This window comes from Meleagris gallopavo, chromosome 2 (assembly GCF_000146605.3).
Source record: "Meleagris gallopavo isolate NT-WF06-2002-E0010 breed Aviagen turkey brand Nicholas breeding stock chromosome 2, Turkey_5.1, whole genome shotgun sequence".
Classification (NCBI taxonomy): Eukaryota; Metazoa; Chordata; class Aves; order Galliformes; family Phasianidae; genus Meleagris; species Meleagris gallopavo.
The window spans coordinates 90,130,281-90,153,828 of record NC_015012.2 but is presented as its reverse complement, the minus strand read 5'-3'; the positions used below and the strand labels follow the sequence as shown (position 1 = coordinate 90,153,828).

General features: G+C 36.3%; 1 protein-coding gene across 1 annotated transcript in view; it reads right to left on the bottom strand.

The window, feature by feature from the left end:
• The window catches only part of LOC104909954 (protein eyes shut homolog), a 190,944-nt gene that overhangs the window by 87,593 nt on the left and 79,803 nt on the right, over positions 1-23,548 (bottom strand). The window contains exon 4 of the mRNA XM_031552251.1: positions 21,541-21,740. Coding sequence (XP_031408111.1) covers positions 21,541-21,740 — 200 coding nt within the window. The remainder of the gene's footprint in view (positions 1-21,540; positions 21,741-23,548) is intronic.

Genomic DNA, 23,548 nt, shown 5'->3' with positions numbered 1-23,548 from the left:
CTTGCTTATCTGTTCTACGTATATATTATGTTAAACAGTTTCTCACTGATTTGTCTGATACTCCAAGGAGTTGGGAATGAGCTAGAGTGAAATAAAAAAAATGTTTCATTTGGACAGCCATAAAGAGAACTGCTGAGACCAAGTGCATTTGTTAAAATCCACTCTCGGTGACTATGAAACAAATTGCCAGAAAACAAACATAAAATCAGGTCCAAGAAACAGCTAAATTTCAAAGTAACAACAGTGTGCCTACCTATTACAATGCTTTCATCAAGCCAACCAAAGTTGAGCAGTTGAGGACATTGATTATCTCTTTTCCTCCATAATAAACATACTGTTATTTATGAGTAAATCAAAGTTTACTGAAATGCAGCAAGATTAACTGTGTATGTTTTCTTTTTTATTTGAACGAAATAATCCGGTAAGTATTTGGCCTGAAAAAGTAACAACTGAATGATCTTCAAAAGAGTTCCTAGAGAAAAACCAGCTCTTCAGAAAATAAACGAAAGACTCTGCTGAGCATTTGGTGGTGCTCTCCTGTCTTCCGCCTTCCTTCCATCACCATGATGATCGGATATCAAAACAATACATGGTTTTGTAGTTACAAGTTTGCCTGATTACCATGTAAATTAAAGAGGAGAATTAAAGAGTTGCTCAGAGTCATCAACAATGCTGAAAAGCAGAATTATTAAGACTGCGATAGAAAAGAACTTGGCTTGAACTGTGGGATAATTAGAAGTGAAGGAGATTTGTGAAAAGGTAAAATACAATTGGACAAAATTACAAAGATAATACTAATCATCTTGCAGAAACTTAATAAAATTGACCACATAACTTGAATGAAACACGTGAAGTAATCATGTCAATTTTTTCATAATATTTCCACATTTGCATATTATTATTATTATTATTTTACTTCAATTTCCTTGGGGAGGATGGGGGGAGAAAAGTTTAATGCTATTGCTAGTAATGATGCTTGTCATAGAAGATGTTAAAGTGACAGTAACAAGCATGTATGCTACCAGTAACTTTCTCAATGCACTGCTGGCTACTTCACACAGAAGGAAACTGTTTAAAAGTGAATGAATAAACATAAAGGACTAATCACACAGCAGGACTTGTGCTTTGCACCACCTTATGTAGTTAAAATCAGCTATTCCCTTATGCTAATCCTTTAATGCCATCTGTTGAAATCCTGCTAGCCACATGTCTTAATGCAATCATCAACTTTTTTACTTTGGAGTGGCATTCTTATGTTTACCATACCTACAAATTTCTCCCCATGTCTTCATACCAGCTATAATTTCTTCTGGCTAAGTAATAAAATCATCTAAGAGGCATGAGCCTCTTAGAGCAAAGGTAGTATACTCCTAAAGGAAATGAGACTTTTTTAATAAAAAATTAACATGTGACTACTTCATTTCTTACCACGAAAACAATATTTGCAAGAGAAATTTTCAAGGAAATTGTTATATTAAGTATTTTGTGGACCATACAAGATGAAGCTATTTGTATAGCAGTTTAATTGCTACAAAAGCCAGAGTCCTTGAGTAATCTCAAATCTGCCCTTACGCATATCTGAAATATTCACACAGTGCAGATGAAGCACTAATAAGAATATTACGTGGCTATGGAAGGGTTGTCTTACTATATGATATGCAGGATGATGGATTAGGCATTTTCTATACTTCAGTTTTTTGGCTTAGTAACCCATACAACTGCTGCTTAGCGTATTTTCCCTAAGTTTTCTGAGAATGTAGTTCAAGTTAAAAGATACACACAGGCATGCAATTATACGTAAATACACCTAGCATACACACATATATATATGTGGAGCATGCAAGTGTATGTCTTGAACTTCCAGACTTTTGCATTACCTACATGCATTTCCACACTTCTAGCTAGGTACTAGCCAAGTACTAGATTACTTGTTACATGCTATCACCTAGATAAAGTATTTCCAGAGAGTTGTGCTACTGAAACTACATCCAAACAACTATAAAAGGAGTCTGTTTAGACTCCCCCATCTCATAGTCACATCTTTCTGAATTCTCAAGGAACTCTTCTTTATGCCAGGTCTGCAGACAGTAACATACAGGCATCTCTTTTCTCAGCTGATAAAATTGTTCTGCTAACTCCAAGGGAGTGAATGCTACTGCAGATCTTGTTTTGGCAGCAGTGTGAACCTAGCTCCTAAAAAAAACATAGTTAAGATTTTGTCAGACTGCCAATTTTTCTTTTCCCGAGGAGAAAAGCAAAATGACTGGGGCTGAACTTTTAATGTTTTGCTAGCACAGATGCAGTGAATCTGGGGAAAAAAAAAAAAAAAAAATAAATCACATTTCCATCTAACACAACTATGAAGACAAAAACCTCTGGGCAGATATGATTCATACAAGAGGATGATTCCTGGTAGTGATATGGGTTTTGCCATCTAAGAAGGCAGTTTAATTATGGTAGAGAACTATATTCTTTTAAGGTAGACATCTCTCTGTAGAGGGGTTTATTGGCATTATTGTACAAGCAAGCTTGCTGCAGTCTTGCTGGTTCTGCAATTCATCTCTACAACCATGAAATACTGCAAAAAAATATAAAATATATATCATTGGTACATAGACATATAAGTACTGTCATGCTAAAGATCACAATATCAACTCCTGTGTAATTAAAACAAAGATTCAAACAGTTAATTGAAAAATTAGTGAATTTACTATGCTTTTTTTGTGTAGGGAGCTAAACTGAAAAAACAACTATACAACATTTAAGTTCATGAAAATTTCATGAAAATCAGTTTGCTTTAGTAGTCTGTGACTTGATCCTATTCAACCAAGGGTCAGTCTTCTCATTTCCAGTCTTTTAACTTGTCTAGAAGAACCAGATCCCCTGAAGAAGAGTCTTTCTAGTGAAGTCTGAGGTATAAAAGGCATTCAGTACATCAAATTTATCTGTTTTCCCTGTTATCAGGTCCCCTGCTTCACTCTGGTATGAATTAATATTTTTCTTAGTCTTCCTTTCGTCACTGACGTAATTGCAGGAGCTCTTCTTGTTGCTCTTGACATCCTTGATCAAATTCAATTCCACTTGGGCTTTAACTTTCCTATCTTCATCCCTGGATTCTTGGATATTGTCTCTGTATTCACAGAGGGGGCCAGGTGCCCCTTGTTCATCCCATGTTGGCATCCAAGAAGTTCTGCCTGACTTTCTCTTTGTTGGGATGCATCACTCATGAGCTCACCTCCTGGAGGAGGCAATCCTTTAATATTAACTAGCTTTCTTGGGCTCATCATCTCATGATCACTGCAGCTAAGGCTGTCTTCAGCCTTGCCACTGTCAACAAGCATTGTTTGTTACTGGTGAGCGTAAGGTTCAGCAGAGCACCTCTTCTCATGACCTCCTCTGTTACTTGAGGAAGGAAGTTATTACAAATGCATTTCAGGAACCTCCTGGATTGCATAAGTCCTGTGTTGTCCCTACAGAACCTGTGAAGGCACTCCTTTTCATCCAACAGTCACGTATGTTACAAAGAGTCCCACTTTTTTGTACTATTTAGTCATGCAACCTGTAGTACAACCCCAGTACAACGATACCTCACCCTATCCTCGCTTTAATTATTTAATGCATTAGTATACAGACACTTTAAGGAGGCACATCAGAATGTTCAGTTCCTAGTAAGAGTTTGATGCATTTGTTCACAATGGTACCTTGTAAACACTTCTTTGTTTATGTGCTGGAGGTGATCCTGCTTAAGCCCTACTCTTGTTTCTTTTGTGATGTTTACCTCTCTCAAGGGAGACCTTATTGCTTTCTACAACAACCTAAAAGGAGGTTGTGGTGAGATAGGGCTGGTCTCTTCATCTAGGTAACTAGCAATTGGACAAGATGGAACAGCCTTAAGTTGCACTAGAGAATGTTCAGATCAGATCTTAGGATGAATTTCTTCACAGGATAAGCGATAAGGCACCGGAACAGGTTACCCAGAGAAACAGTAGAGTCAACATTACTGAAAACATTTAACGAAAGAACAGACATAGTACTTAGGAACATGGTTTAGTGGGTAAGCATTGATGATAGGTGGACAGTTAGATAAGGTTACCATAAAGGTCTTTTCTAAACTAAACAATTTTATGGAACCCTCCTTATGAAATCAGCCACCTATTCCACATAGAAGAAAAATTGCTTAAGACAGATTCTTAGCAATAACAGGGAAAGTAAGCATAGATAAGCTAATAAGTCATACACAGAAAAAAAAATTGAACTCAAACTCACCCAACTGGTGAAGGGGCTCTCTGACTACACAACACGCTCCTTCTCAAGAAGCGGCCTAAATCCAAGAAACCTCCTCCCAGAGGCTGGCCTTTATATGAGTCTAGGATAGCTCCACCCTTAGTCTACCCCTTCTGGTCATGTGGAGAGCATTGGTGCAAGCAATTTGCCTGTGCTCCCTAGGCCAGCAGCACCCCTTCTGCAGGTGCTCAATCACCAGTTCGAGCCATAACCTAACTGTTCTCCCACAGCCACCCTATTGGCAAAAATGCTTTTGACTTGCTGAGTAAGGTGGCTCCCATCTTCTTGAAGCAGATGCTGATCTGCAGGCAGGGTCATATGGTCATAGAAGTCCAAACCCCACTGCCAACACTAGCTCTGAAGCCAAGTATTGATCTGTATTATTAAAGACCCTTTTCTCACATCCATCCATCAGAATAGGGGGATGAAGAACACCACAACCTGGGCTTCTATGCCCTTGATTGCTCCCCTTAGAGCTCTGTAATTACTTTTAATACTGCTTAGGTTTCCCCTGGAAGTGTAATTTTTGTGTGGAGTAAAAGCATGTGGAGTAACAGGAGAGGATAGTTGCCAGAGGATCAGCTTTGGTAGTCCCTCTAAAATATCTTAGGCCCAGGCCCCCAGCAGGCATCAAACCTGCAGCTGTTTCTATAATGACATATGATGGCATTCTAGCACCATTCCTATATACTATTCACACCAACTTGCAAACTCAAACCTTGGTTGTGAGATATATTTTCTTACACATTTTCTTACTATTTTTTTTTACAAGTTTGGATTAGTTGCAAGATTTGATTTGTCTGTATTTATCACCTAAGTCTCAAAAGACTGATTCTACCACATTTTACATTGAACATCAAACTCCCTTAGTATCTCCCCTAGTTTTATTGATTTCAGTACTCTCACTTCCAGATTAGGCTGTGACTCATCAGTTAAAAGGTTCAGAATGTGGAATATGTTTAATAACTTCTAAGAGCTGCCTCTAGAAAATTCAGTGAATAAAAAACCCAAGTTAATGAAATATAAGTAGTAAATGGTAAGGTAACACATGAGAGAACTGTGAACTGAATGCAGAATGAGTCTAATCAGAGAAATGCAAAATGCTTTCTGAGAAGTATCCAGAATTCAACAATGCTTATCTTGGCTGAAATTCACACTTTGATGCCTTTTACAATAATATGATTGATCCATGCTTGTAAACCTTCAAAAAGTGTATTCAAGAAAGTCTGTCCTCTTGATTGATGCTATTTTGAGAAAAGTACAAAATTAAACTAATGGGAAATTCTGCAAGAATCATTTAGGTCCATTTTGCTTGAGGGAAAAATATCTGAACTGGAAAAAAAAGTTCATAATTAAGACAAATCTACAGACTTTAAAAATAGGTAGATATTACTTAAAAAGTAGTATTGATTGCATGTTATATGTAATAAAAGCGTGCTCAGGATTCTTCCACTCACTACCAGATATTGTTGCTCTTGTATTTGAAAGATAGATGTGGCTTGGAGAGGATTTTCTTTATTGTTTTGAAGCAGTTGGCTCCAAGTATAAAGGAAACATCATGCTGAGCTTCTTGGAGCTGCATTCATTCTCATTTGAAAGCAAACCATGCATTCAACTTTGCTCTCAATTTCCAAATATTCTCAGTTATATGCATCACACATGCTATTTTGGGCCTCTGAAAAGACTCATACTTGTAAGCATCTCTTAGTACACTCATCTTATTAGTGATCTGGGCTTGTCTTTCTTTTACTTCAGTTTCTGATTTTGCACACCTTCCACAATTATGTGATGAAGAAGTTTGGCCAGTGCCATTAACATTGACTTTTCCTCTTTTTCCCCCCCCCTCAGGCAGAAACACAGCTTTTTCCTTGAAAGAAAGTGAGAAATAGTCTAACCACTGCAAATTCTATCAGCACTTTTCAGAAAGCATCCACAGATAAGAAACAAAAACAAATGAACTGTCAACATGATAATACTTGAAATAAATGATGTAACTGGTTATTGTATGTTTCAGCATAAATTCTATCACTGAGAACAAGACCTGGAAAGATATTTAGGTCCCGTATTCCCCTGTCACCAAATCTGGCTATTGTTCTATTTCAGTCATTCACATATACAACTTAATACCCCAAAGACCCTTGGAAATAGGAAGCACTGAATTTACTTTTAGGGCTCTTCTTTCAGTACATCAACCTAAGAGGAAAAAAAGATGACTTTACAGCAGCAAATGTTAATTTATTTAACTCTATGTTCTACTCTATTTATTCAGCTCTAATTAAAGCACAAGTTCAGAGAACAGAATATAAATTGGAGGCCACTAAAAATTATATAGACTACTCAGTTCATCTCAGTTTGACTACAAAACAACAACAGCACTGATAATAAACTATCATATGCACTAAGATGATATGACATTGTTATCATATCTCTCCTACTGATTGCCATTCACTATACAGTATGGCTACATTTATTCCCGAACTACCAGACAAGAGTCATATTACTGACTTTACTACTCTATTGATAAAATATTTGTACTGACATTTAGTAATGACCCACCCAGGTCTTCTCCCATGGGAAATTAAACTTCCACATAGTCTGCAACGTTACGCATATTAGCTGAGGAAGGCAGATCTGGAGAAGAATTAGAATTTGAACATGAAGGAGGCAGAACAGCTAAACAGCTGATTCTGGAAGATTTTCCTTGGAGCAACATCATTCAGAATCAGTCTTTTTCCAAAATTAATGAAAGTATCAAAGAATCAAGGAATTGCAGAAGTTGGAAGGAACTTAAAAACATTACCAAGTCCAGCCCCTCTGCTAAAGCAGATACCTTACAGGAGGTCGCATGCACAGGAAGGCATCCAGACAAGTTTTGAAAATCTCTAGAGAAGGAGACTCCACAACCTCTCTGGGTAACCTGATCCAGTGCTCTGTCAACCTTACCATAAAGAAGTTCCTCTGCACGTTATTATGGGACTTCCTGTGTGTTCAAGTTTTAGGCCACTGCTCCTTGTCCTATCAGTACACACCACTGAAAAGAGCCTGGCTTCATTCATTTGCTGAACAGGCCCAGGTCAATCAACCTTTCCTCATAAAGGAGGCCCTTTATTATTTTATTACTTACTAGGCCCTCCACTGGATTCCTTCTAGGAGATCCCTGTCCATTTCCAAATAAGGAACCCAGAACTGGACACAGTATTCTAAATGTAGCCTTATGGAAGAGCAGAGGGAGAAGATCACCTTGGCCATGCTCTTTTTAATGCACCTCAGGACACCTTTGGCTGCAAGGACACACTGCTGACCAATGGTGAACCTGTTGTCCACCTGGACCCCCAGGTCCATCTCTGCAGAGCTAATCTCCAGCAAGTTCCCTAGCCTGTACTGATGCTTGCATTTAGAACTGTGTAGGAAGAAAAGAAATCTGGCAAGACAAGCAGTGGTTGCAAAACTTCAGAATGACAAGGACATCTTTAACAGGGACTTGTAGGAAAAATTTCCCATGACTGCAAAGATAGCTTGACCTAATGAAATGTCCATTTTTGTCAGGCAGCATACCACCATCACCAACTGGAATGAAAAGTCTTCACTTAGCATTGGACAGCTGCTAACCAAGAGGGCACAGGTGTATGGACTGCCCAGCTGTTAAAAGAAAAATGATTTATTACCACACAAAAGTGTTATTGCTAAAGTTAAAAAGACTGCCATTTAAAAAACAAGTTTACCTGAAGTTTCCAACTTCTTGCTGTAAATGATGGAGTCATCAATAAAAACAGATATTTATCTGTTGTAATGATATTGGTAGTCAGGCACCCATAGTAAATTAAGAAATGCTAATTTTTCAGGAAAAGACATGGCTGTTTTACTCCCAGCAACATAAACATTAGTGGTGTTAATGAACAATGACTTTAGGCCATCTAACAATTTGAGAGAGATTAACATTAAGTTTATCTTTAAAAAAAAAATCAAGAGGGAAGACTGGGCACTACAGATCAATCAGTCGCATCTCAATCTCTAAAAGGCCATGGGCATAGCCTTTTGGAATCCATTTCCAAACACAGAAATGACAGGAAGTTGATCAGAAGCATTCAACATTTATTTACCATGAGCAAATACTGCTTGACTAACCTGTTTGGATTCTGTGATTCTGTTTGGATTCTATTTGGATTTTTGACTACAGCAAGGATTTTGACACTGTTCTTCACAGTATCCTCATTTTTAAGCTGAGAAAATCTGAACTAGATGACCACTGTTAGGTGACTTGAAAAGTAGCTAGACTGTCAGGCTTACAGAAAATTAAACAGTGGCTTGGTATCTAGTTAATGGCTAATAATGAGTGGAACATCTAAGGTACTCTCAGCCATCTTGATTATATTACCATCTGCAGAATCCATGAATCTGTAGACAGAAGACTCATGAAGGAAAGTGAGGAGGAGTGCAAAGCTCTGTCATCAAGGCTGTGTAAATTCACGGTATAGGGTAGACCCAACTAAGTAGCAGTGCTATTGAAAAGTATAAACTGGGGGTTATAATAGAGCCAATTTGCATGAGGCAATAGTACTTTCTCCTGCAGATGTGACAATCTCCACACTGACTTCTATTAGATGCAACAGGGTCAGCAGACCCCGGGTGGTTAACAACCCTTCTGCTTGGCAATGATGTGACTGCATCTGGAATACTGTTTAGATTTGCATACACAGAAACACACCCCCTGGCTCCCTTCAGTTAAGTAACCAGAAAATATAAAAATACTCAGGCGTACAGACGACATGACCTCAATGGGTATGTTGAAAGAATTATCTTGTTTAATCTTATGAAAATGTGGACAGTAAATGATCTAATAACAGCATGCAACTTGGAGTGTTACAAAGATGGTGAAGACAAATTCTATTTGGTTAATGTCAGAATACAAGAATGGCCAGAAGTCAAAGACTGTGAGTAGGAATGTTCAAACTGATTATTAGAAAAATATTTTCAAAGAGACTGTGGAGTTCTCTTATTTGAAAACTTTCAAGATTTGGCTGGACAAAGCCATGACTTGATCCAACACTGACAATACACCAATATAAAGCATAAGGTTCCTTCAAGCCAAAATTTCTATGATTCTATGGTTATTTTCCCCAGTTTATGAGACCTTTAGGTGTAGACCTTTCACTGCCACTCTAATGAGGTCTTTGGAGATAAGCTGGACAGTAGAGGAAAGGACTCCAACTCTATAACTTTTATTTTAATCTCTAAAATACTGTTATTTTCTGTTCTTGAAGTAATTCAAGAGTTGAGGAATACATAGCAAGCATATATGACATATACAACACTATTACAGATCAGATTTATCACATATTAGCTAAATGTTAGGCATAAATAAAGGCTTAGAAAGCTTATAAGTTTTATGAAATAAAGATATATCCATATTTAATGTAACTTTTTTTAAAATAATCTTTGGGAAAGGCCTTAACCTTATGCTTCATGTAACCACTTTATCTGACCACTGAACTGAGAACTATATGTAGTAGTAAACAAGAAGTTGGGGAAAAAAAATAATCTTGTTTTTCTACTGAGTTCTGGCATTCCTTGGAAGTCTGGTTACAGCAGAAGAAAAAAGAACAAGATGAAACTTTACCACCTTCTCTCCCCAAATTTCCTAACATAATATCTAGTCAAAAGAACTACACACTGAATTAGACAGAGCTACCGAAAGTGATAGGGACAACACAAAACAAAGTTTTAACAGCACAAAATCTGAGGAATAATATTTTACAAACGTTTGACTGTTTCCTAGCATTAGTGTTTCCTATATAAAATTACTTCCATAGCAGCAGAAAAAGAATCAATTTGGGGGACCATAGTGGCCATTACCTGCTGCCATACTACAGTAACTTTAGAGGAAAAAAAATAACCCACTGAGATTAGATCCTGTTAGTATTATTTTTCTAGTGCAGATGCATGGAAACTTTGTGAAATGAACACTGGACACTAACTGTGGCCTGTAAAACTGAAAATTAGTATTTCAGTATGAAACCCTCAGGAAAAAAAAAATGAAGCATCTAGTGTAAAATCAAGTACAGAAAGGATATTTTATTTCAGTTATAGACATTTCATGATATTTAGACAAATTCAAGTAGGAACCCATTTTATGTCACATTTTGTCATAGAAATCAATACCCTGTATATTTTTTAATATATGAGTAGCAGTAAAATGGTTGTTTAAATTAGAACAAATACAGTAGTTTCGGAAGATTTAGCAAAGAGCAAATTTATTTTGTAAAGATGCTGCTCCTATTTGGTGGTATCAGCAGAATGTATTTGGGAATTTGTTACAAATAGATACACTATTTTTGCAAATCTATCAGAAATGCCATCTGAGATAGATAATGGTACGTTTGCAGTCTATACTAAACAGCATGATCCTTTCAGGATCACGCTTATTTCAAATAACACAAATGCACATGTATATTCTAAAGACAGACTTGTCATAACTACTACTGCTATCCAGACAGACATACATAGCAGTAGTATATGATTCTGTTCCATCTTTTTGAATTCTGTTATTAGTTTGATGACAGAATTTGTGTTTTTTTTCCAGCAGAATTCTATAAAGACTCTACAAAATAGCAAATCCAAATATTATATCGAAATATGAAAATCTTTTTAAAGTATTATCAAAAATATAACTTTGTTGCTGAATTTGTCAACAGTTACTACTAGAGTGAAAAAAATCACCATTAGCATGATGCGTGCCATTTGTGTATACGCACTCAGAACATATATTTCAGAAAGAACAAGAAAAAAAGAGGAATGCCATACGTGCCACAAATTTTGGAGACAGTAACAGCAAGAAGCATCAGAAGTTTTGCGCGAACAACTTCTGCAGATTGACAGAATATTCTACATGGAATTCTGAATAAGCCGTATCTTACATCTGTTTAAATCTTGTGGTAGGTGTTAGATTTTATCTGGGAATGCATACTTTGAGCAACACTGAATTAAATATTTTGTGTGAGGCTAGAAAAATACTGAAATATTGTTTTACAGGCACATTCCCAACTGCTCAGTCACTGCATTTTGTATAATGGGCGAATGTATAGCTCTTCGTATAATAGCTTTCATTACATGACGTCAGAAAAAAATCTTTAAAGAAGAAAAACAAGAAAGAAAATGAAAATAAAACAAAAAATAGGTATCCTGTGTCTTCCAGGCATTTAATTTTTAGAAGGTTTGCTTTTTAAAAACCAGAAACAAATAAAACAAAAGAAAAAACCACCAGAATACGTCAATTGGCAATATCATTCATATATAAGATGTAAAATGGTTTTATTCCAAGACTGGAAAACTGGATGATCTGTACTAGATTTGTTATGCTCTTAAGTTGTTTTTCTCCTATTAATTTTGAGTGCTTCATTTCCAGATACCATTGTTTGTGTTACTGTAGACAATGCTAGCCTTTCAGCAGAGTATAATTTACTGATGAATTTAAGAACTTAAAATGGCAATTTTAACCAGATGAAGTACTACAATTTAAAATATTACTAGTAAAGTGCAGCAAGACAGAACATGTATGTATTTGAAAAATAAGCTCAAAAACCAGAAGCCATATCTGGAATATGTTTCTTAAAGGCTTGCCTTCCTTTATGTTCCACTTTTACAGCTTCTTAGTATTTTCAAATATTCCTATTATGGTTTTCCTGTTTAATTGGCTAAATGCTTCTGTACATAAATTAATTAGCCTGATCTAACACTGAGAATCAACATAGATATCCACTTGAGTGACAATACTTATTTTTCTGTATTTTAAAGCACTAGAAAACACAGCTATAGCAGCTATTCCATCAGACATGTTGTACATACTAAACATTCTTAGACACAATCTTTTTTAAATACTACTTCTGATTCATATGATTTTGACTTTCTGGTAAAACTGCTAGCATAGAAGAAACATTTCTAAAATGGATGTGATGCCTCTTCACAGCTATGATATATTCCTTTACTTGCAATCTCATACAAAAGAGCAATATATCAGTTTGATCCAATCTGTATAAGTAAAGGTACAATAAAGCATATATCATTCAAAACAGTAGAAAGTATGCAACTTAGGTGAGCCAAAGTTTCCTTTTGACAACATTTTCACAAACTGTTTCTAAAACCACTCATGATGATATTTTACTTGGAGAATGATTTTTTGAATTAGTTACACATTTTAATTATGATTACAGTTCTGCTTACAGTTGAAAATGTTAAGGGCATCTACCAGTTTGCATATGCAGTTTATTAAATTCAAAGTTAACTATTTATTAGCATGTAGCAAAGAAAGACAATAGTATACTTGTTCTCTTCATGAATGTGTTGCATGTATGTACGGAACATGGCTATATATCCATAAAAGTTAGAAAAATACATAGAAATTGTCATTAACATAATGACTTATGCTCATTGTCTCACAGTACAGACTGATTAAATATAGTGCAAAGTAATGAAAAATCTTATATATACATATACTCACATATTTATGATAAGATAATTAAACATTGGAGTAGTTCATGAACATATTTGTAGACCAACTTTATCTAACCATTCTGCATGGAAGCTACAGTTTAGTGATCAGTCAACTTAGGAGTAAAACTAAAACACCTGTTTACTTTCTTCCCAGCATCAAACAAATGCAAGATATTACTGGGGAAGGAATAGAGATGGAGAAAGAAAACATTTTGCTATTGTATGAATCACAGATTGTCCCATACCTTGGATATTGTGTTCTTGACTCCACACGTCAAGGAACGTAAAATAGAAATTAAAAGGGTCTGATAAAGGGCAGTAAACAGAAATTTGGGATAGCTTAACAACTAAGGTTAAGGGAAAGCCAGGAATCATTAGCCTGAAAACAAGGGATATGGAAAAATATGGCAGTGGCACACAAAAGAAATGTCAGGTTGGCTTGGAATCAGCTCTTCATTCTCCTCTTCCACATTCCAGTAAGGAGGGAAATAAATTTAGAAAGAGCAAGGCTCACAAAATAGAAGCCAGCAGGATGAAGGAGGTGATCCTGCAGCTCTACTCTACCCTGGTGAGACCACGCATATGGATAACTGTGTCCAGTTCAAGACAGGAACTTTTAGAGAGACTCCATCGATGAGCCACAAAGATTATTATGGGCCTGGAGCATTTCTCTTACGAGGAAAGGCTGAGAGACGTGGGAATGTTCAGCCTGGAGAAGACAGTAAGGGAGGGATCTTATCAGTGCTTATACATATATAAAGAGTGGGAGTCAATTGGATGGGGTCAGGCGTTTTTCAGTAGTGACCAGGGACAGAACAAGTGGCAATGGGCACAAACTGTAACATAGAAAGTTCCATACGAACATGAGAAAATTTTAATTACTTTGAGTATGATAAAGCACTGGAACAAGCTAACCAGTGAAGTGGCAGAGTCTCCTTCTCTGGATTGTCAAGACCCATATGGATGCCTTCCTGTGCAACCTAATGTAGTGAAATTGCTTTAGCAGGGGAATTGGACTAGATGACCTCCAGAGGTCCCTTCTAACCCCAACAATTCTGTGAAAGAGCTGAGGAATCTAATATGAAATTAGCAAATCATGCATTATTTGCATATAAATTGAATGGCAACTGTTTTCATACAGAGGAGACCAAGAAAGAGAGTACTGTACATATATTTACAGTACTTACAGAAGTAGGAAGCTACTGTTTTAAGACTGGAAGTAGAGCAGCCATGAACAGTTTTAAGGAACAACTTCTATTTCCTTTGGGGCTGAAGCACTGGTAAATTAAGTTTATACTAAAAAAATCCAAAACATGTTAGATGGCATCACATTTTACTTTATCATCCAGTTCTAGTTGTAAAGGAAGTGATAATGCAATGCATATTCTTGGCAGCAATAGCTGAAAGTGTTAGGAATGTTTTCTATCATTGATGCAGGCCAAATTTCCACTTACTTTTTCAAGATGGACTCCAGCAGCACAGCAATAAACGCATTTGTTAGCTTCTGGCTAGACTATTACAATTTGCTGAGAACAATTTCTTACAGAGACACTCAAAGCCTCATTAATACAAACTGTGTCTGCCAACATGTGAAGTAATATTTCTTCAAAAGTGAACTTTACGTGATTTGTAATTTCTAATATCTTTCAATTTAAGTAGATTAACTTATCAAACTGTCACAATTTGATGATCTCTATCACAGAGATCAAGATCCTTCTGTATACCATGACATAATTAAATAGCTGAGGTTTCTAGGATACAGAAACCTAGGTACATATTGTCCTGCAAGACTCTGCACTCCAAAACTCCCCCCAGAAATTATCTGCTTCATACTAACAATCTATTTATTTACCGCATATATACTCTAAGACAAATCATTCTATTCTACCATTTCTAGCAGGTCACATGCTAGAACTAAGATTAAAAAGTCTTTCAGTCTTCTGCTCATATAGTTGAATTGTTTTATTCTCTACCCTGGAGATCTGCAGAGGCACCTTGGACCTGGTGCTTCAATGGGACACCTTACTTACACTGATCAAACAAATTAAAATACATGAGAATGAGAAAGAAAATATTCTCAAATTAGAACTCTGCTTCCTTATCAGTTAAATACAGGAATATTAAGTACTGATCTCTGTTTATTTTTACCAGCTTTCCATAAGCACAATAAGATTGAAGGACAGTCTTTGTTTTTAATTAAATACTCTACATGTTCAACTTTAAGAAAATATATACACTAACGTAATGCAAATGTTTTCAAGAGCAATTTGATTTTCCTGATAGAAACAAAAGGCAAGAGATGTTACACAAAGAAAATTAAAGGCTCTTCTGGATTCTATCACGTGAATAATCTCAAGGAGAAAAAAAAAAAAAGTCAGTTATTTACAGGTTTTGTGAACATTTCTTCGTTGATATCTGAATTCAGTTTTGTACGATACACTGCATCATAGTTCGATTTCCTCATTGCACAATCAATGAATATACAGATGGTATAGTATACCCAGGAGCTTCGCTAATGTAATTATATTGGAGTAGGAAAAGAAAGACACTCACCCTATCCTGGGCTCGCAAAATAGAATCTAGTGGAGCAGATCTCCAGAGAGATCCTCCCTTACTGGCAGTCAGCTCTTAAATGGGTCTAGGAGAGGTGGAGCCAGGCTCCACCCCTTCCTGCAGCACAGGTGAATTGCCTTCACCTGTGCTCCCGTAGCTGACTCATTGCTCACCTCAGGTGATTAATCAGAGGTTCAAGCCGTGATTCAGTAGCCCCATATACTTATCCTCAGGAAAGTCAGAAGTTAGGCTAAATTATACAGATTTAATCTTATTTTCCCGCATAATTTGTACCACTTCAAGATATCTGAATGATATAAAGATTTTGACAAGATGTACCAAGACTAACTTATATACTGTGAATGTTTTTGACAAAATTATTTGTTCCTTTCAGTTTGTGTTTAAGTAATCTTGGGTTATAATATTTTATAAATACTAGTAAATGTTTGATTAAATACAGGCTGAAGATCCTTGCACCTTTTCTCACATATATGTGAAGTATAAAGAGAAGTATCCAGTCTTGCACTACTTACTGCATCTATTATAATCACTTCGTAGTCTCAAATAGAGAGTAGTAAATATAAAAATAAACATTTAAAAATAATTCCACTTAATTCAGAGGAAATGTAGAAGAATCTACTCCTATTTCACATTTTTTCCTTACTAAAATCTCATGAGCTGGAAAAAAAACCTGGCATTGTGTTCATCAGGTGTTGCATTGATCAAATATTTATTCTTAGGTGCTCCTAGAATACAAAATTCAAGTTAAAGAATTTTTTTTCATGAGCATAAACTAATATCTGAAAGATGACATCAAAATAGTTTCAGTTTTAACCAAATAATGAACTCGAATATACTCAAGAAAGAAGACTTAAAATACATTGATTTCCATTTATGGACCAAAAATAGGGTAAGATTTATTTGTTACCATATACGCTTTTAAGACCAACAAATTTGGTCTAAATATTCAGCCAAAAAAAATATTTGGAGTGGATGATGAAAGACATTGATATAAAAAATTATTTTGCTTTGCCTAACAAAGACATTAAAAAAACCCCAATATGCTACAATTTGCTGGAAAAGTACAATGAAGCAACAATATTCAATGATTTCATCTAAGATCACATCTGTCACAAAGCTGTTGACATTATTTTCATTTGGTCAGGTCGGAAGCAGGTTGTCAAGATAGCACAATCTCTGAAGCTAGTCAGTAGGAAGGGCCTGAAAGGCACACTTGAAAAAAGCTGTATGCATGCATGAGTGGGAAGGGGAGATTTTTTTCCCACTTTTTAAATCCAAAAGCAAACACATCAAATATTCTTGGTACCAAAATTTGTTGAAGTGAGGAAGAACCAGCTATGGTTCTAATACAATGAAAAATGAAATCTGATTATTTCATATGTAACAGATTATTTTCCTTAAACTACTTGCAAAACACTATGAAAAGTTCTCAGAATTCTTATTATTCATTATACCAACCACATGTAGATTGGGTTGGATTGTCTTCTGAAAGCCCCTCTAGGCCTCATGATAGCTTTTTTACTAATTAGCTAAATTATATGGTATTAATTCTTGTTGTAGACAGTTCCTTTAACAAAAGCTCAAAAAAAAACAAGGAAGGTGGGCCTTTCAGTTGGTGATGGCTTTCCTAAAGCCCTGATTCAGTGGCAGTCTGCCCAGGACGGAACTGAATTACAGCTCCCAGCTCCTCTCTCATTTTCAATGAGTTGTTTTAATTTTAAACAACGTGTTTAAAGACAGAAAGATATTTCACATAATACACAATTCAAGGGCTATCCCAGAGGGTATTTTTCATATTCATTTCAGGAAGAAGCCTGTAGGGTTGTTCATGTAATTGATTCCCACATAAGTCAAGAAAACTTGGACCATTAACAATACCACTGGGTAAAGTATCCCATACATCACAGCTGAAGCTTGCAGCACTGCTCACAGTTAAAGCAATCTGACACTTATCCATTACTGAACTCTCTTCATTACCTGCTATTTTCTTTTGCCAAACAAAACAGCACATGCATTCCATAGCAGATCCTCAAAATAAAGGGACTCTAAAACATAGGATTTTTGTCTTTCCTCATGTCCATTCCTTTGGAGTGTGTAACAGCTGTCAGTGCTAGGATTCCCCATTTGTTTGGATGTTTGTGGCATTCTGCCAAAGTAAAAGCTGTTTTTCCCTCCCTTATTTTTCAATTACTCTTCTGTTCTACCCTCTGTACCAGTTCTATCCTCCAGTTTGCACACAAGTTGTGTTCAGAAAACTTACATCAGGTCCAAGGTCAGTTATTTATTATCCTGATAAACTGATTCTTTAACAAGCCATACTCCTAATTTTTTTCTTTTCTTGTATGATTATGAATCTTTTCCAGCTGAGATTCTGGAAAATTATGCAAATATTTAGTTAAACTAAAAAACCAGTGTGAGAATCCTTCTTTGTTTTTTTTGGCTCAAAGCTTCCTGAGGTATTTCTTGTGACAAGACTTATTGATTTGTTGAGGAGCCAAATGATGGGTGCTACCGTGTGACAATCAACATCACTTTGGGAACATTTGAAAGCCCCTTCCTCCAGAGCTGCTTGCCTCGGGAAGAGAGTGCTTACTGGTGGAAGATTTGGCCTGTGACTAAATAACTCCAGCTTGGTATGAGAAAACTGGGGAATGATACCATCGTGTCCTGTGAAAAACAGGATGCAGATGGGCATCTCTGCTCCCTCTTATCTGCTGGCAAGGCCCGGAAAGTGGGAACAAAGGAGTTTCTGCTGAGATCCCAGAGCCAGAAGCTGCCACTCCGAGGAGAGCTGACTCAACCACTTTGGATTTGAGTTGTCACGCCAAGGGCAGCTACTCGACTTGAAAGCATTGAAAAGGGACCATCATCGCCATGGTCACCATCGTCGTTATTGCCGCTGCGGTCGTTGTAGTCAACAGAACAACAATGCCCGACGACCCACCACTACTGAAGATCAGTGACTGACCTACGAACCACGCTGGATCCATGGTGGTGACTATCTCCCTCTTGCTGCCTACAAAGACTCCTTGCTTCTTCTTTCCTATCTTTTCTATCGCCCTCCTTCCCTTCTCTATTACCCTAATTCATAATAATGTCCGTCCTTCCCTTCCCCATCTCCCTAATTAAGATTTATAATAAACTGGTCGGACCAACATTTGAACCGTTGTTTCTTAATCTCACGCCGAGTATATAATATTAAAAGAACCTCATCTCCCTCCTATAAATTGTAGCGAGACAACCAGTAAGTCCTGGAAGTCCATGGGCCATTTGTTGTGCTAATTATGTTGAATACTAATGAAATTTCACAACTTCTAATGCAAGGACGCAAAGGAATACAAGTGGAAATTGAGCCACAGGTTAGGAGAAATAAATTTGTTTTTTAATATGAAAATATTATTAGCTGTTCACTATTGGTTTTATCATGCTAAGAAGGGATTCCAAATAGGTGAATCAAGACCTTTTACTTTTTCTTGTGCCATTTTAGAATCAGTGACTTCCTTGTCTGAATACAGTGGAATTTAAAATTTGTTTCAGATTTAAAACAAAAGAATATGGCAAATAACCAGGGAATCCTCAGCATAGCTAAAAGAAGAGAGAAGGAAAGCAGCACCTGATTAGTTTAGAACAAAACCCCACCCAATTGTAAGAATATAAATTAAATAGATTAACTAGGATATAAAGTAATATAACATCTAGAATGTTAAAAGTTAGCAACAGTTCTCTTCAATTTTGCATTCAACATCATCACTTCAACCATTTATATTGGAACATTTTCCCCTTATTGATTTCTCCCTTAAAAGATGTAATCCTTACAGTAATTCTGTCAAAAGGAGTAGACAGCTACTTATGTTAATAGCACAGGACTTCTAACCTCACCTAATAACAACTAAAGATTTTAGAAGGGGTTTTGAATCAAACTTCAGAACACTTCGACAGTTACCAAATACTAACACATGTCCATATATCTGAGAGAAAAAAAAAACATATTTCTAACAGCATTGTATATAATACACTAAAACGTATTTCCACTAGCTTCTTATGTTTACTAGGAGAATTGAAAAATACAGAATTACTTGAAAATGACATTTCAACCTTAGTTTCGTTTCAGTAGCATGGTGAGTTTGATGAGGATGCAAAGCATTACTTCAGTATTTCTTACAGGCCTTTTATGATGGAGCTACAGCTCAGTGGATGAAGAAAGATCAACTGACATCTACTTGGACTTGTGCAAAGCATTTGACACTGCCCCGCATGATGTTCTGGACACAAAACTGGAGGAAAATGGATTTGATGAATGGACCAATCGCTAGATAAAGAAGTGGTTGGATGGTCGCACTCAGAATTGCAGTCAATGGCTCAATGTCCAAGTGGAGAACAGTGATTAGTGGCATTCCTCAGGGATCAGTACTGGGACCAGTGTTATTTAACATCTTTGTAGACAACGTGGACAGTGGGATCTAGTGCACTCTCAGCAAGTTTGCAGAAAACACCAAGCTGAGTGGTGCAGTTGACATGACATCACAAGGGACCTGGATGGGCTTTAGAGGTGAGCCCAAGTTCAACAAGGCCAAGTGCAAGGTCCTGCACCTGGGTTGGGGCAATTCCAAGCACAGATAGAGGTAGGGTGGAAAATGGCTTTAGTGCAGCCCTGAGGAGAAAGATTTGGGGATGTCAGTTGATGAAAGTCTCAACATGAGATGGCAATATGCACTTGCAGCCCAGAACACCAACTGTATCCTGAATTGTATCAACAGAATTGTGACCAGCAGTTCTACTGAGATGATTCTGCCCCTCTACTCTGCTACCATGAGACCCCACCTGTAGTACTGCAGCCAGTTCAGTGACACCCAACACAAGAAGGAAATGGAGCTGTTGGAGAGGGTGCAGAGAAGGGTCAAAAAATTGATCAGAGGGCTGGAGCGCCTCCCCTACAAGGACAGGCTAACAGAGCTGGGGCTCTTCAGCCTTGAAACAAGAAGGCTTATGGGGGGACCATATAGCTACCTTACAGTACCTGAGGGGGCCTACAGGAAAGCTGAGAAGGGACTTCTTATAAGTGCATGTAGTGACAGGACAAGGGGAAATGGTTTTAAATTGAAAGAGGGTAGATTTAAACTAGATATTAGGAAGAAATTCTTGACTGTGAGGGTGTTGAGACATTGGAACATGTTTTTTAGCAAGGTTGTAGATGCCTCCACCCTGCAGGCATTCAAGGCCAGGCTGGATGGGGCTTTGAGCAACCTGGTCTAGAGGGAGGTGTCCCTGACTATAGCTGGGGGGTTGGAACTAGATGATCTTAAAGGTTCCTTCCAACTCAAACTATTCTATAATTCATCTCTGAAAGTATATTATGAAGTTATAAATTGATAGATCCAATAACGATTATTCTTGTCTCTACATCACCATCTATTTTTTTAAAATAAAACAACTACCTTAAGCTTCACTACTGTACATAAATCAAAATCTGTATACTGCACATAATTATATAGGGAAAATATTTCTGCTACATTATTACATGAGCTAATAAAATACTTTCTTAGTATTTGATATTTCTGCAGATTGATTAGAGATCTAGATAACAATTCAGAGTTAATGCATTTATTAGATACAGAGAATAATATGTAAAATCTATTGAGTATATTAAGGGAGTTTTACTATACTACAGTTACATAAGCTATAAGATTACACATGTATAGTCAGAAGCCTTCAGTATCCAGAGTATGATAACCTTGGACCAGAAGAGATTTCTTTGGATACAAGCTTTTGCAAACATAATGCATAAACTACCTGCTGTCTAAATTAATACCTGAATACAAAATACAAGAGTATATACGCATCTATAAACATGGGTTTTAAATTATTAAGTTCTGTTTATGCTATATGTTTCCACATTCTGAAAAGGACTAGAACACTAATGTGAAGGATTTTGATTTTTTTTTCTAAATACTTGCAGCGTCAATATTGAAAAATGATGGTTTTTGCTCAGAGTTCAAAAATGTCTAAAGTGATATGAGGCTACATCAGAAAATTGCAATAATTAACTCTGATTTTTTAATAACATTTCTAATATGTCCTTAAGTGTTATCAAATCCAATTAAGTTCGCATAATGCATACAGCAACATCGCTCTGAAACCTTAGCAAATGAATGTCTCTTAACTACATATGTAGTAAACGACAGTATTCTTACTAACCTGCAATGAAAAGTTCTTCCAGGCCCATCAACACATACACCACCATTGTGACAGAGTACTGAGCTGAGTGCAGGCTCGCTGCAAACGTCAATATCAAGTTCACAGAACTTGCCAGTGTATCCAGTCAGGCAGATACAAGCAAATTCATTAACCAAATCTTGACAAGAACCTCCATTAATGCAGGGAACGGATTCACATTCCTGAGGAGACAAATAACAATGGATTGATGACACCTTTAAAGCACTTTATTTATTCATTCATGTTTATTGCAAGTACAAGAAACTGTCTGGAAATTAGAAAGAGTGATAGATGTTTTTAACGTCTGTTACACAACGACCTCAGATTTCAGTCAATTTTTTGTTTCTATAGAGATGCTTTCATTTCTGTTCATACTTCTGAAACTAGTCCTTACTCATTAATTTTGGAGAAATTCAAATATATTTTTTCTAAGAAATGCAACAGATTTAAGTGCTTCCTATTCATTCCTTTATTAAAATTTTAAAGCACGTTTTCAGCCATATTTTTTAGACTTTCTTCTCAGTTTTTACAGCAGGACCTATCATAGTGAAAAAAGGCCAACTAGTAGAATAATACTGGACAAAATAAATATATTAACCAAAGCATATGGACCTTATTTTCCTTCATAAAATATTTCTTGATAAATCATAACTCTCTGGTTATCAATTAACACATATCATTGCAAATAAAAGCATACAGGAATGTTTATTTGTACACATAATAGCAATTTCCTTCGAGAAAGTCACTGCAAAAAATAATCAAATTAAATCCATGAAAACTACCAGCAAATTAGTATTTAGTTAGTGCAAAAATGTGGTTTTGCCCTTGAGCACATAAACCTAGTTTTTGCCTATATCCCAAAGGAGTTTTATTTTGCTGCTGGACTGAAATAGTCCAGCTAAAGCCAGTGTTTTAAAAGGGAATTTATTCTCATAGTTACTTTAACTTTAGACAGTTTGATTTTTTTAGGGATATCCAAGGGCACTTAGATTTCCTGCAGTTACTGCAGTTGCCTTGACAGAATGTAAATTCAGAAATCCACAAGGAATTGTGAGAAAACAACTTATTTTCCTGTATGTTTTCCAGCTGGATGTATATAGGATGATTTATTAGTGAGCTTTACATAAACTAATTGAATTATACATCCCACAGGAATGTTGGGGATAGTTTTATAGACTGCCAGAACCTCTGAGTATAGAAGTAGTCTTTTGCTATATTAATTAAATTTTTTGTTGGCAAACATAAGTTGTCCTGCTTATAAAAAAAAATACAACACAATTCACAGATCAATTTTTTTTTGGCTTTTCTCTGTTCTAGTAACTTCTTTTTTTCTAGTCCTATTTGCATTCACTACTATTCCTCTTTACTACTTCTATTTTGTATATCTTTGTTCATTCACAGAAGAAATTAAGGATCTATTCAAAAAGTATAAAAATCATTAAAGCAATTATGTATAAGTTCAAAACTCAAAAAAATGTTCTGATGTTGATAAACGTAAAAAGCTTTTTACAAAAGTATTTCTTTAAAAAGTCAAATTTGAATTTGTTTATTAAAATGCAAAAACTTCTATGTGGGTGGGTAATCACACCGTGCTTTGTGCAACAAATGGTTATCTTCCTTCCTTCCTGCTCTTGGATTTTTCTACCTTCATCTTGAGCATAAGTTACACTGTTTTTGGAAGTTTACACTTGTTTAACTTCTTTGAAGAAACTACTTACTCAACCCTTTTTAGTTTTCACACTAATTTGCAACAGGTAGAAAATAATCAATAGTTGAAAAAATCCAACACAAGCACAAATTAGAACATCCAACCTACATGAGGCTTTTCCTATGTTCACCAATATTTGCCATACATGTATATGTTATACAGTGAAATCTGAGAAAGGGATTCTACTCTCTGGCTTATCCATGCTAAGTTGGTTAAGAACCAGTCTCCACAATCAGCTGAACAGCTCAATAGATTTCACTCAATATTCGCATTTCAAAAAAA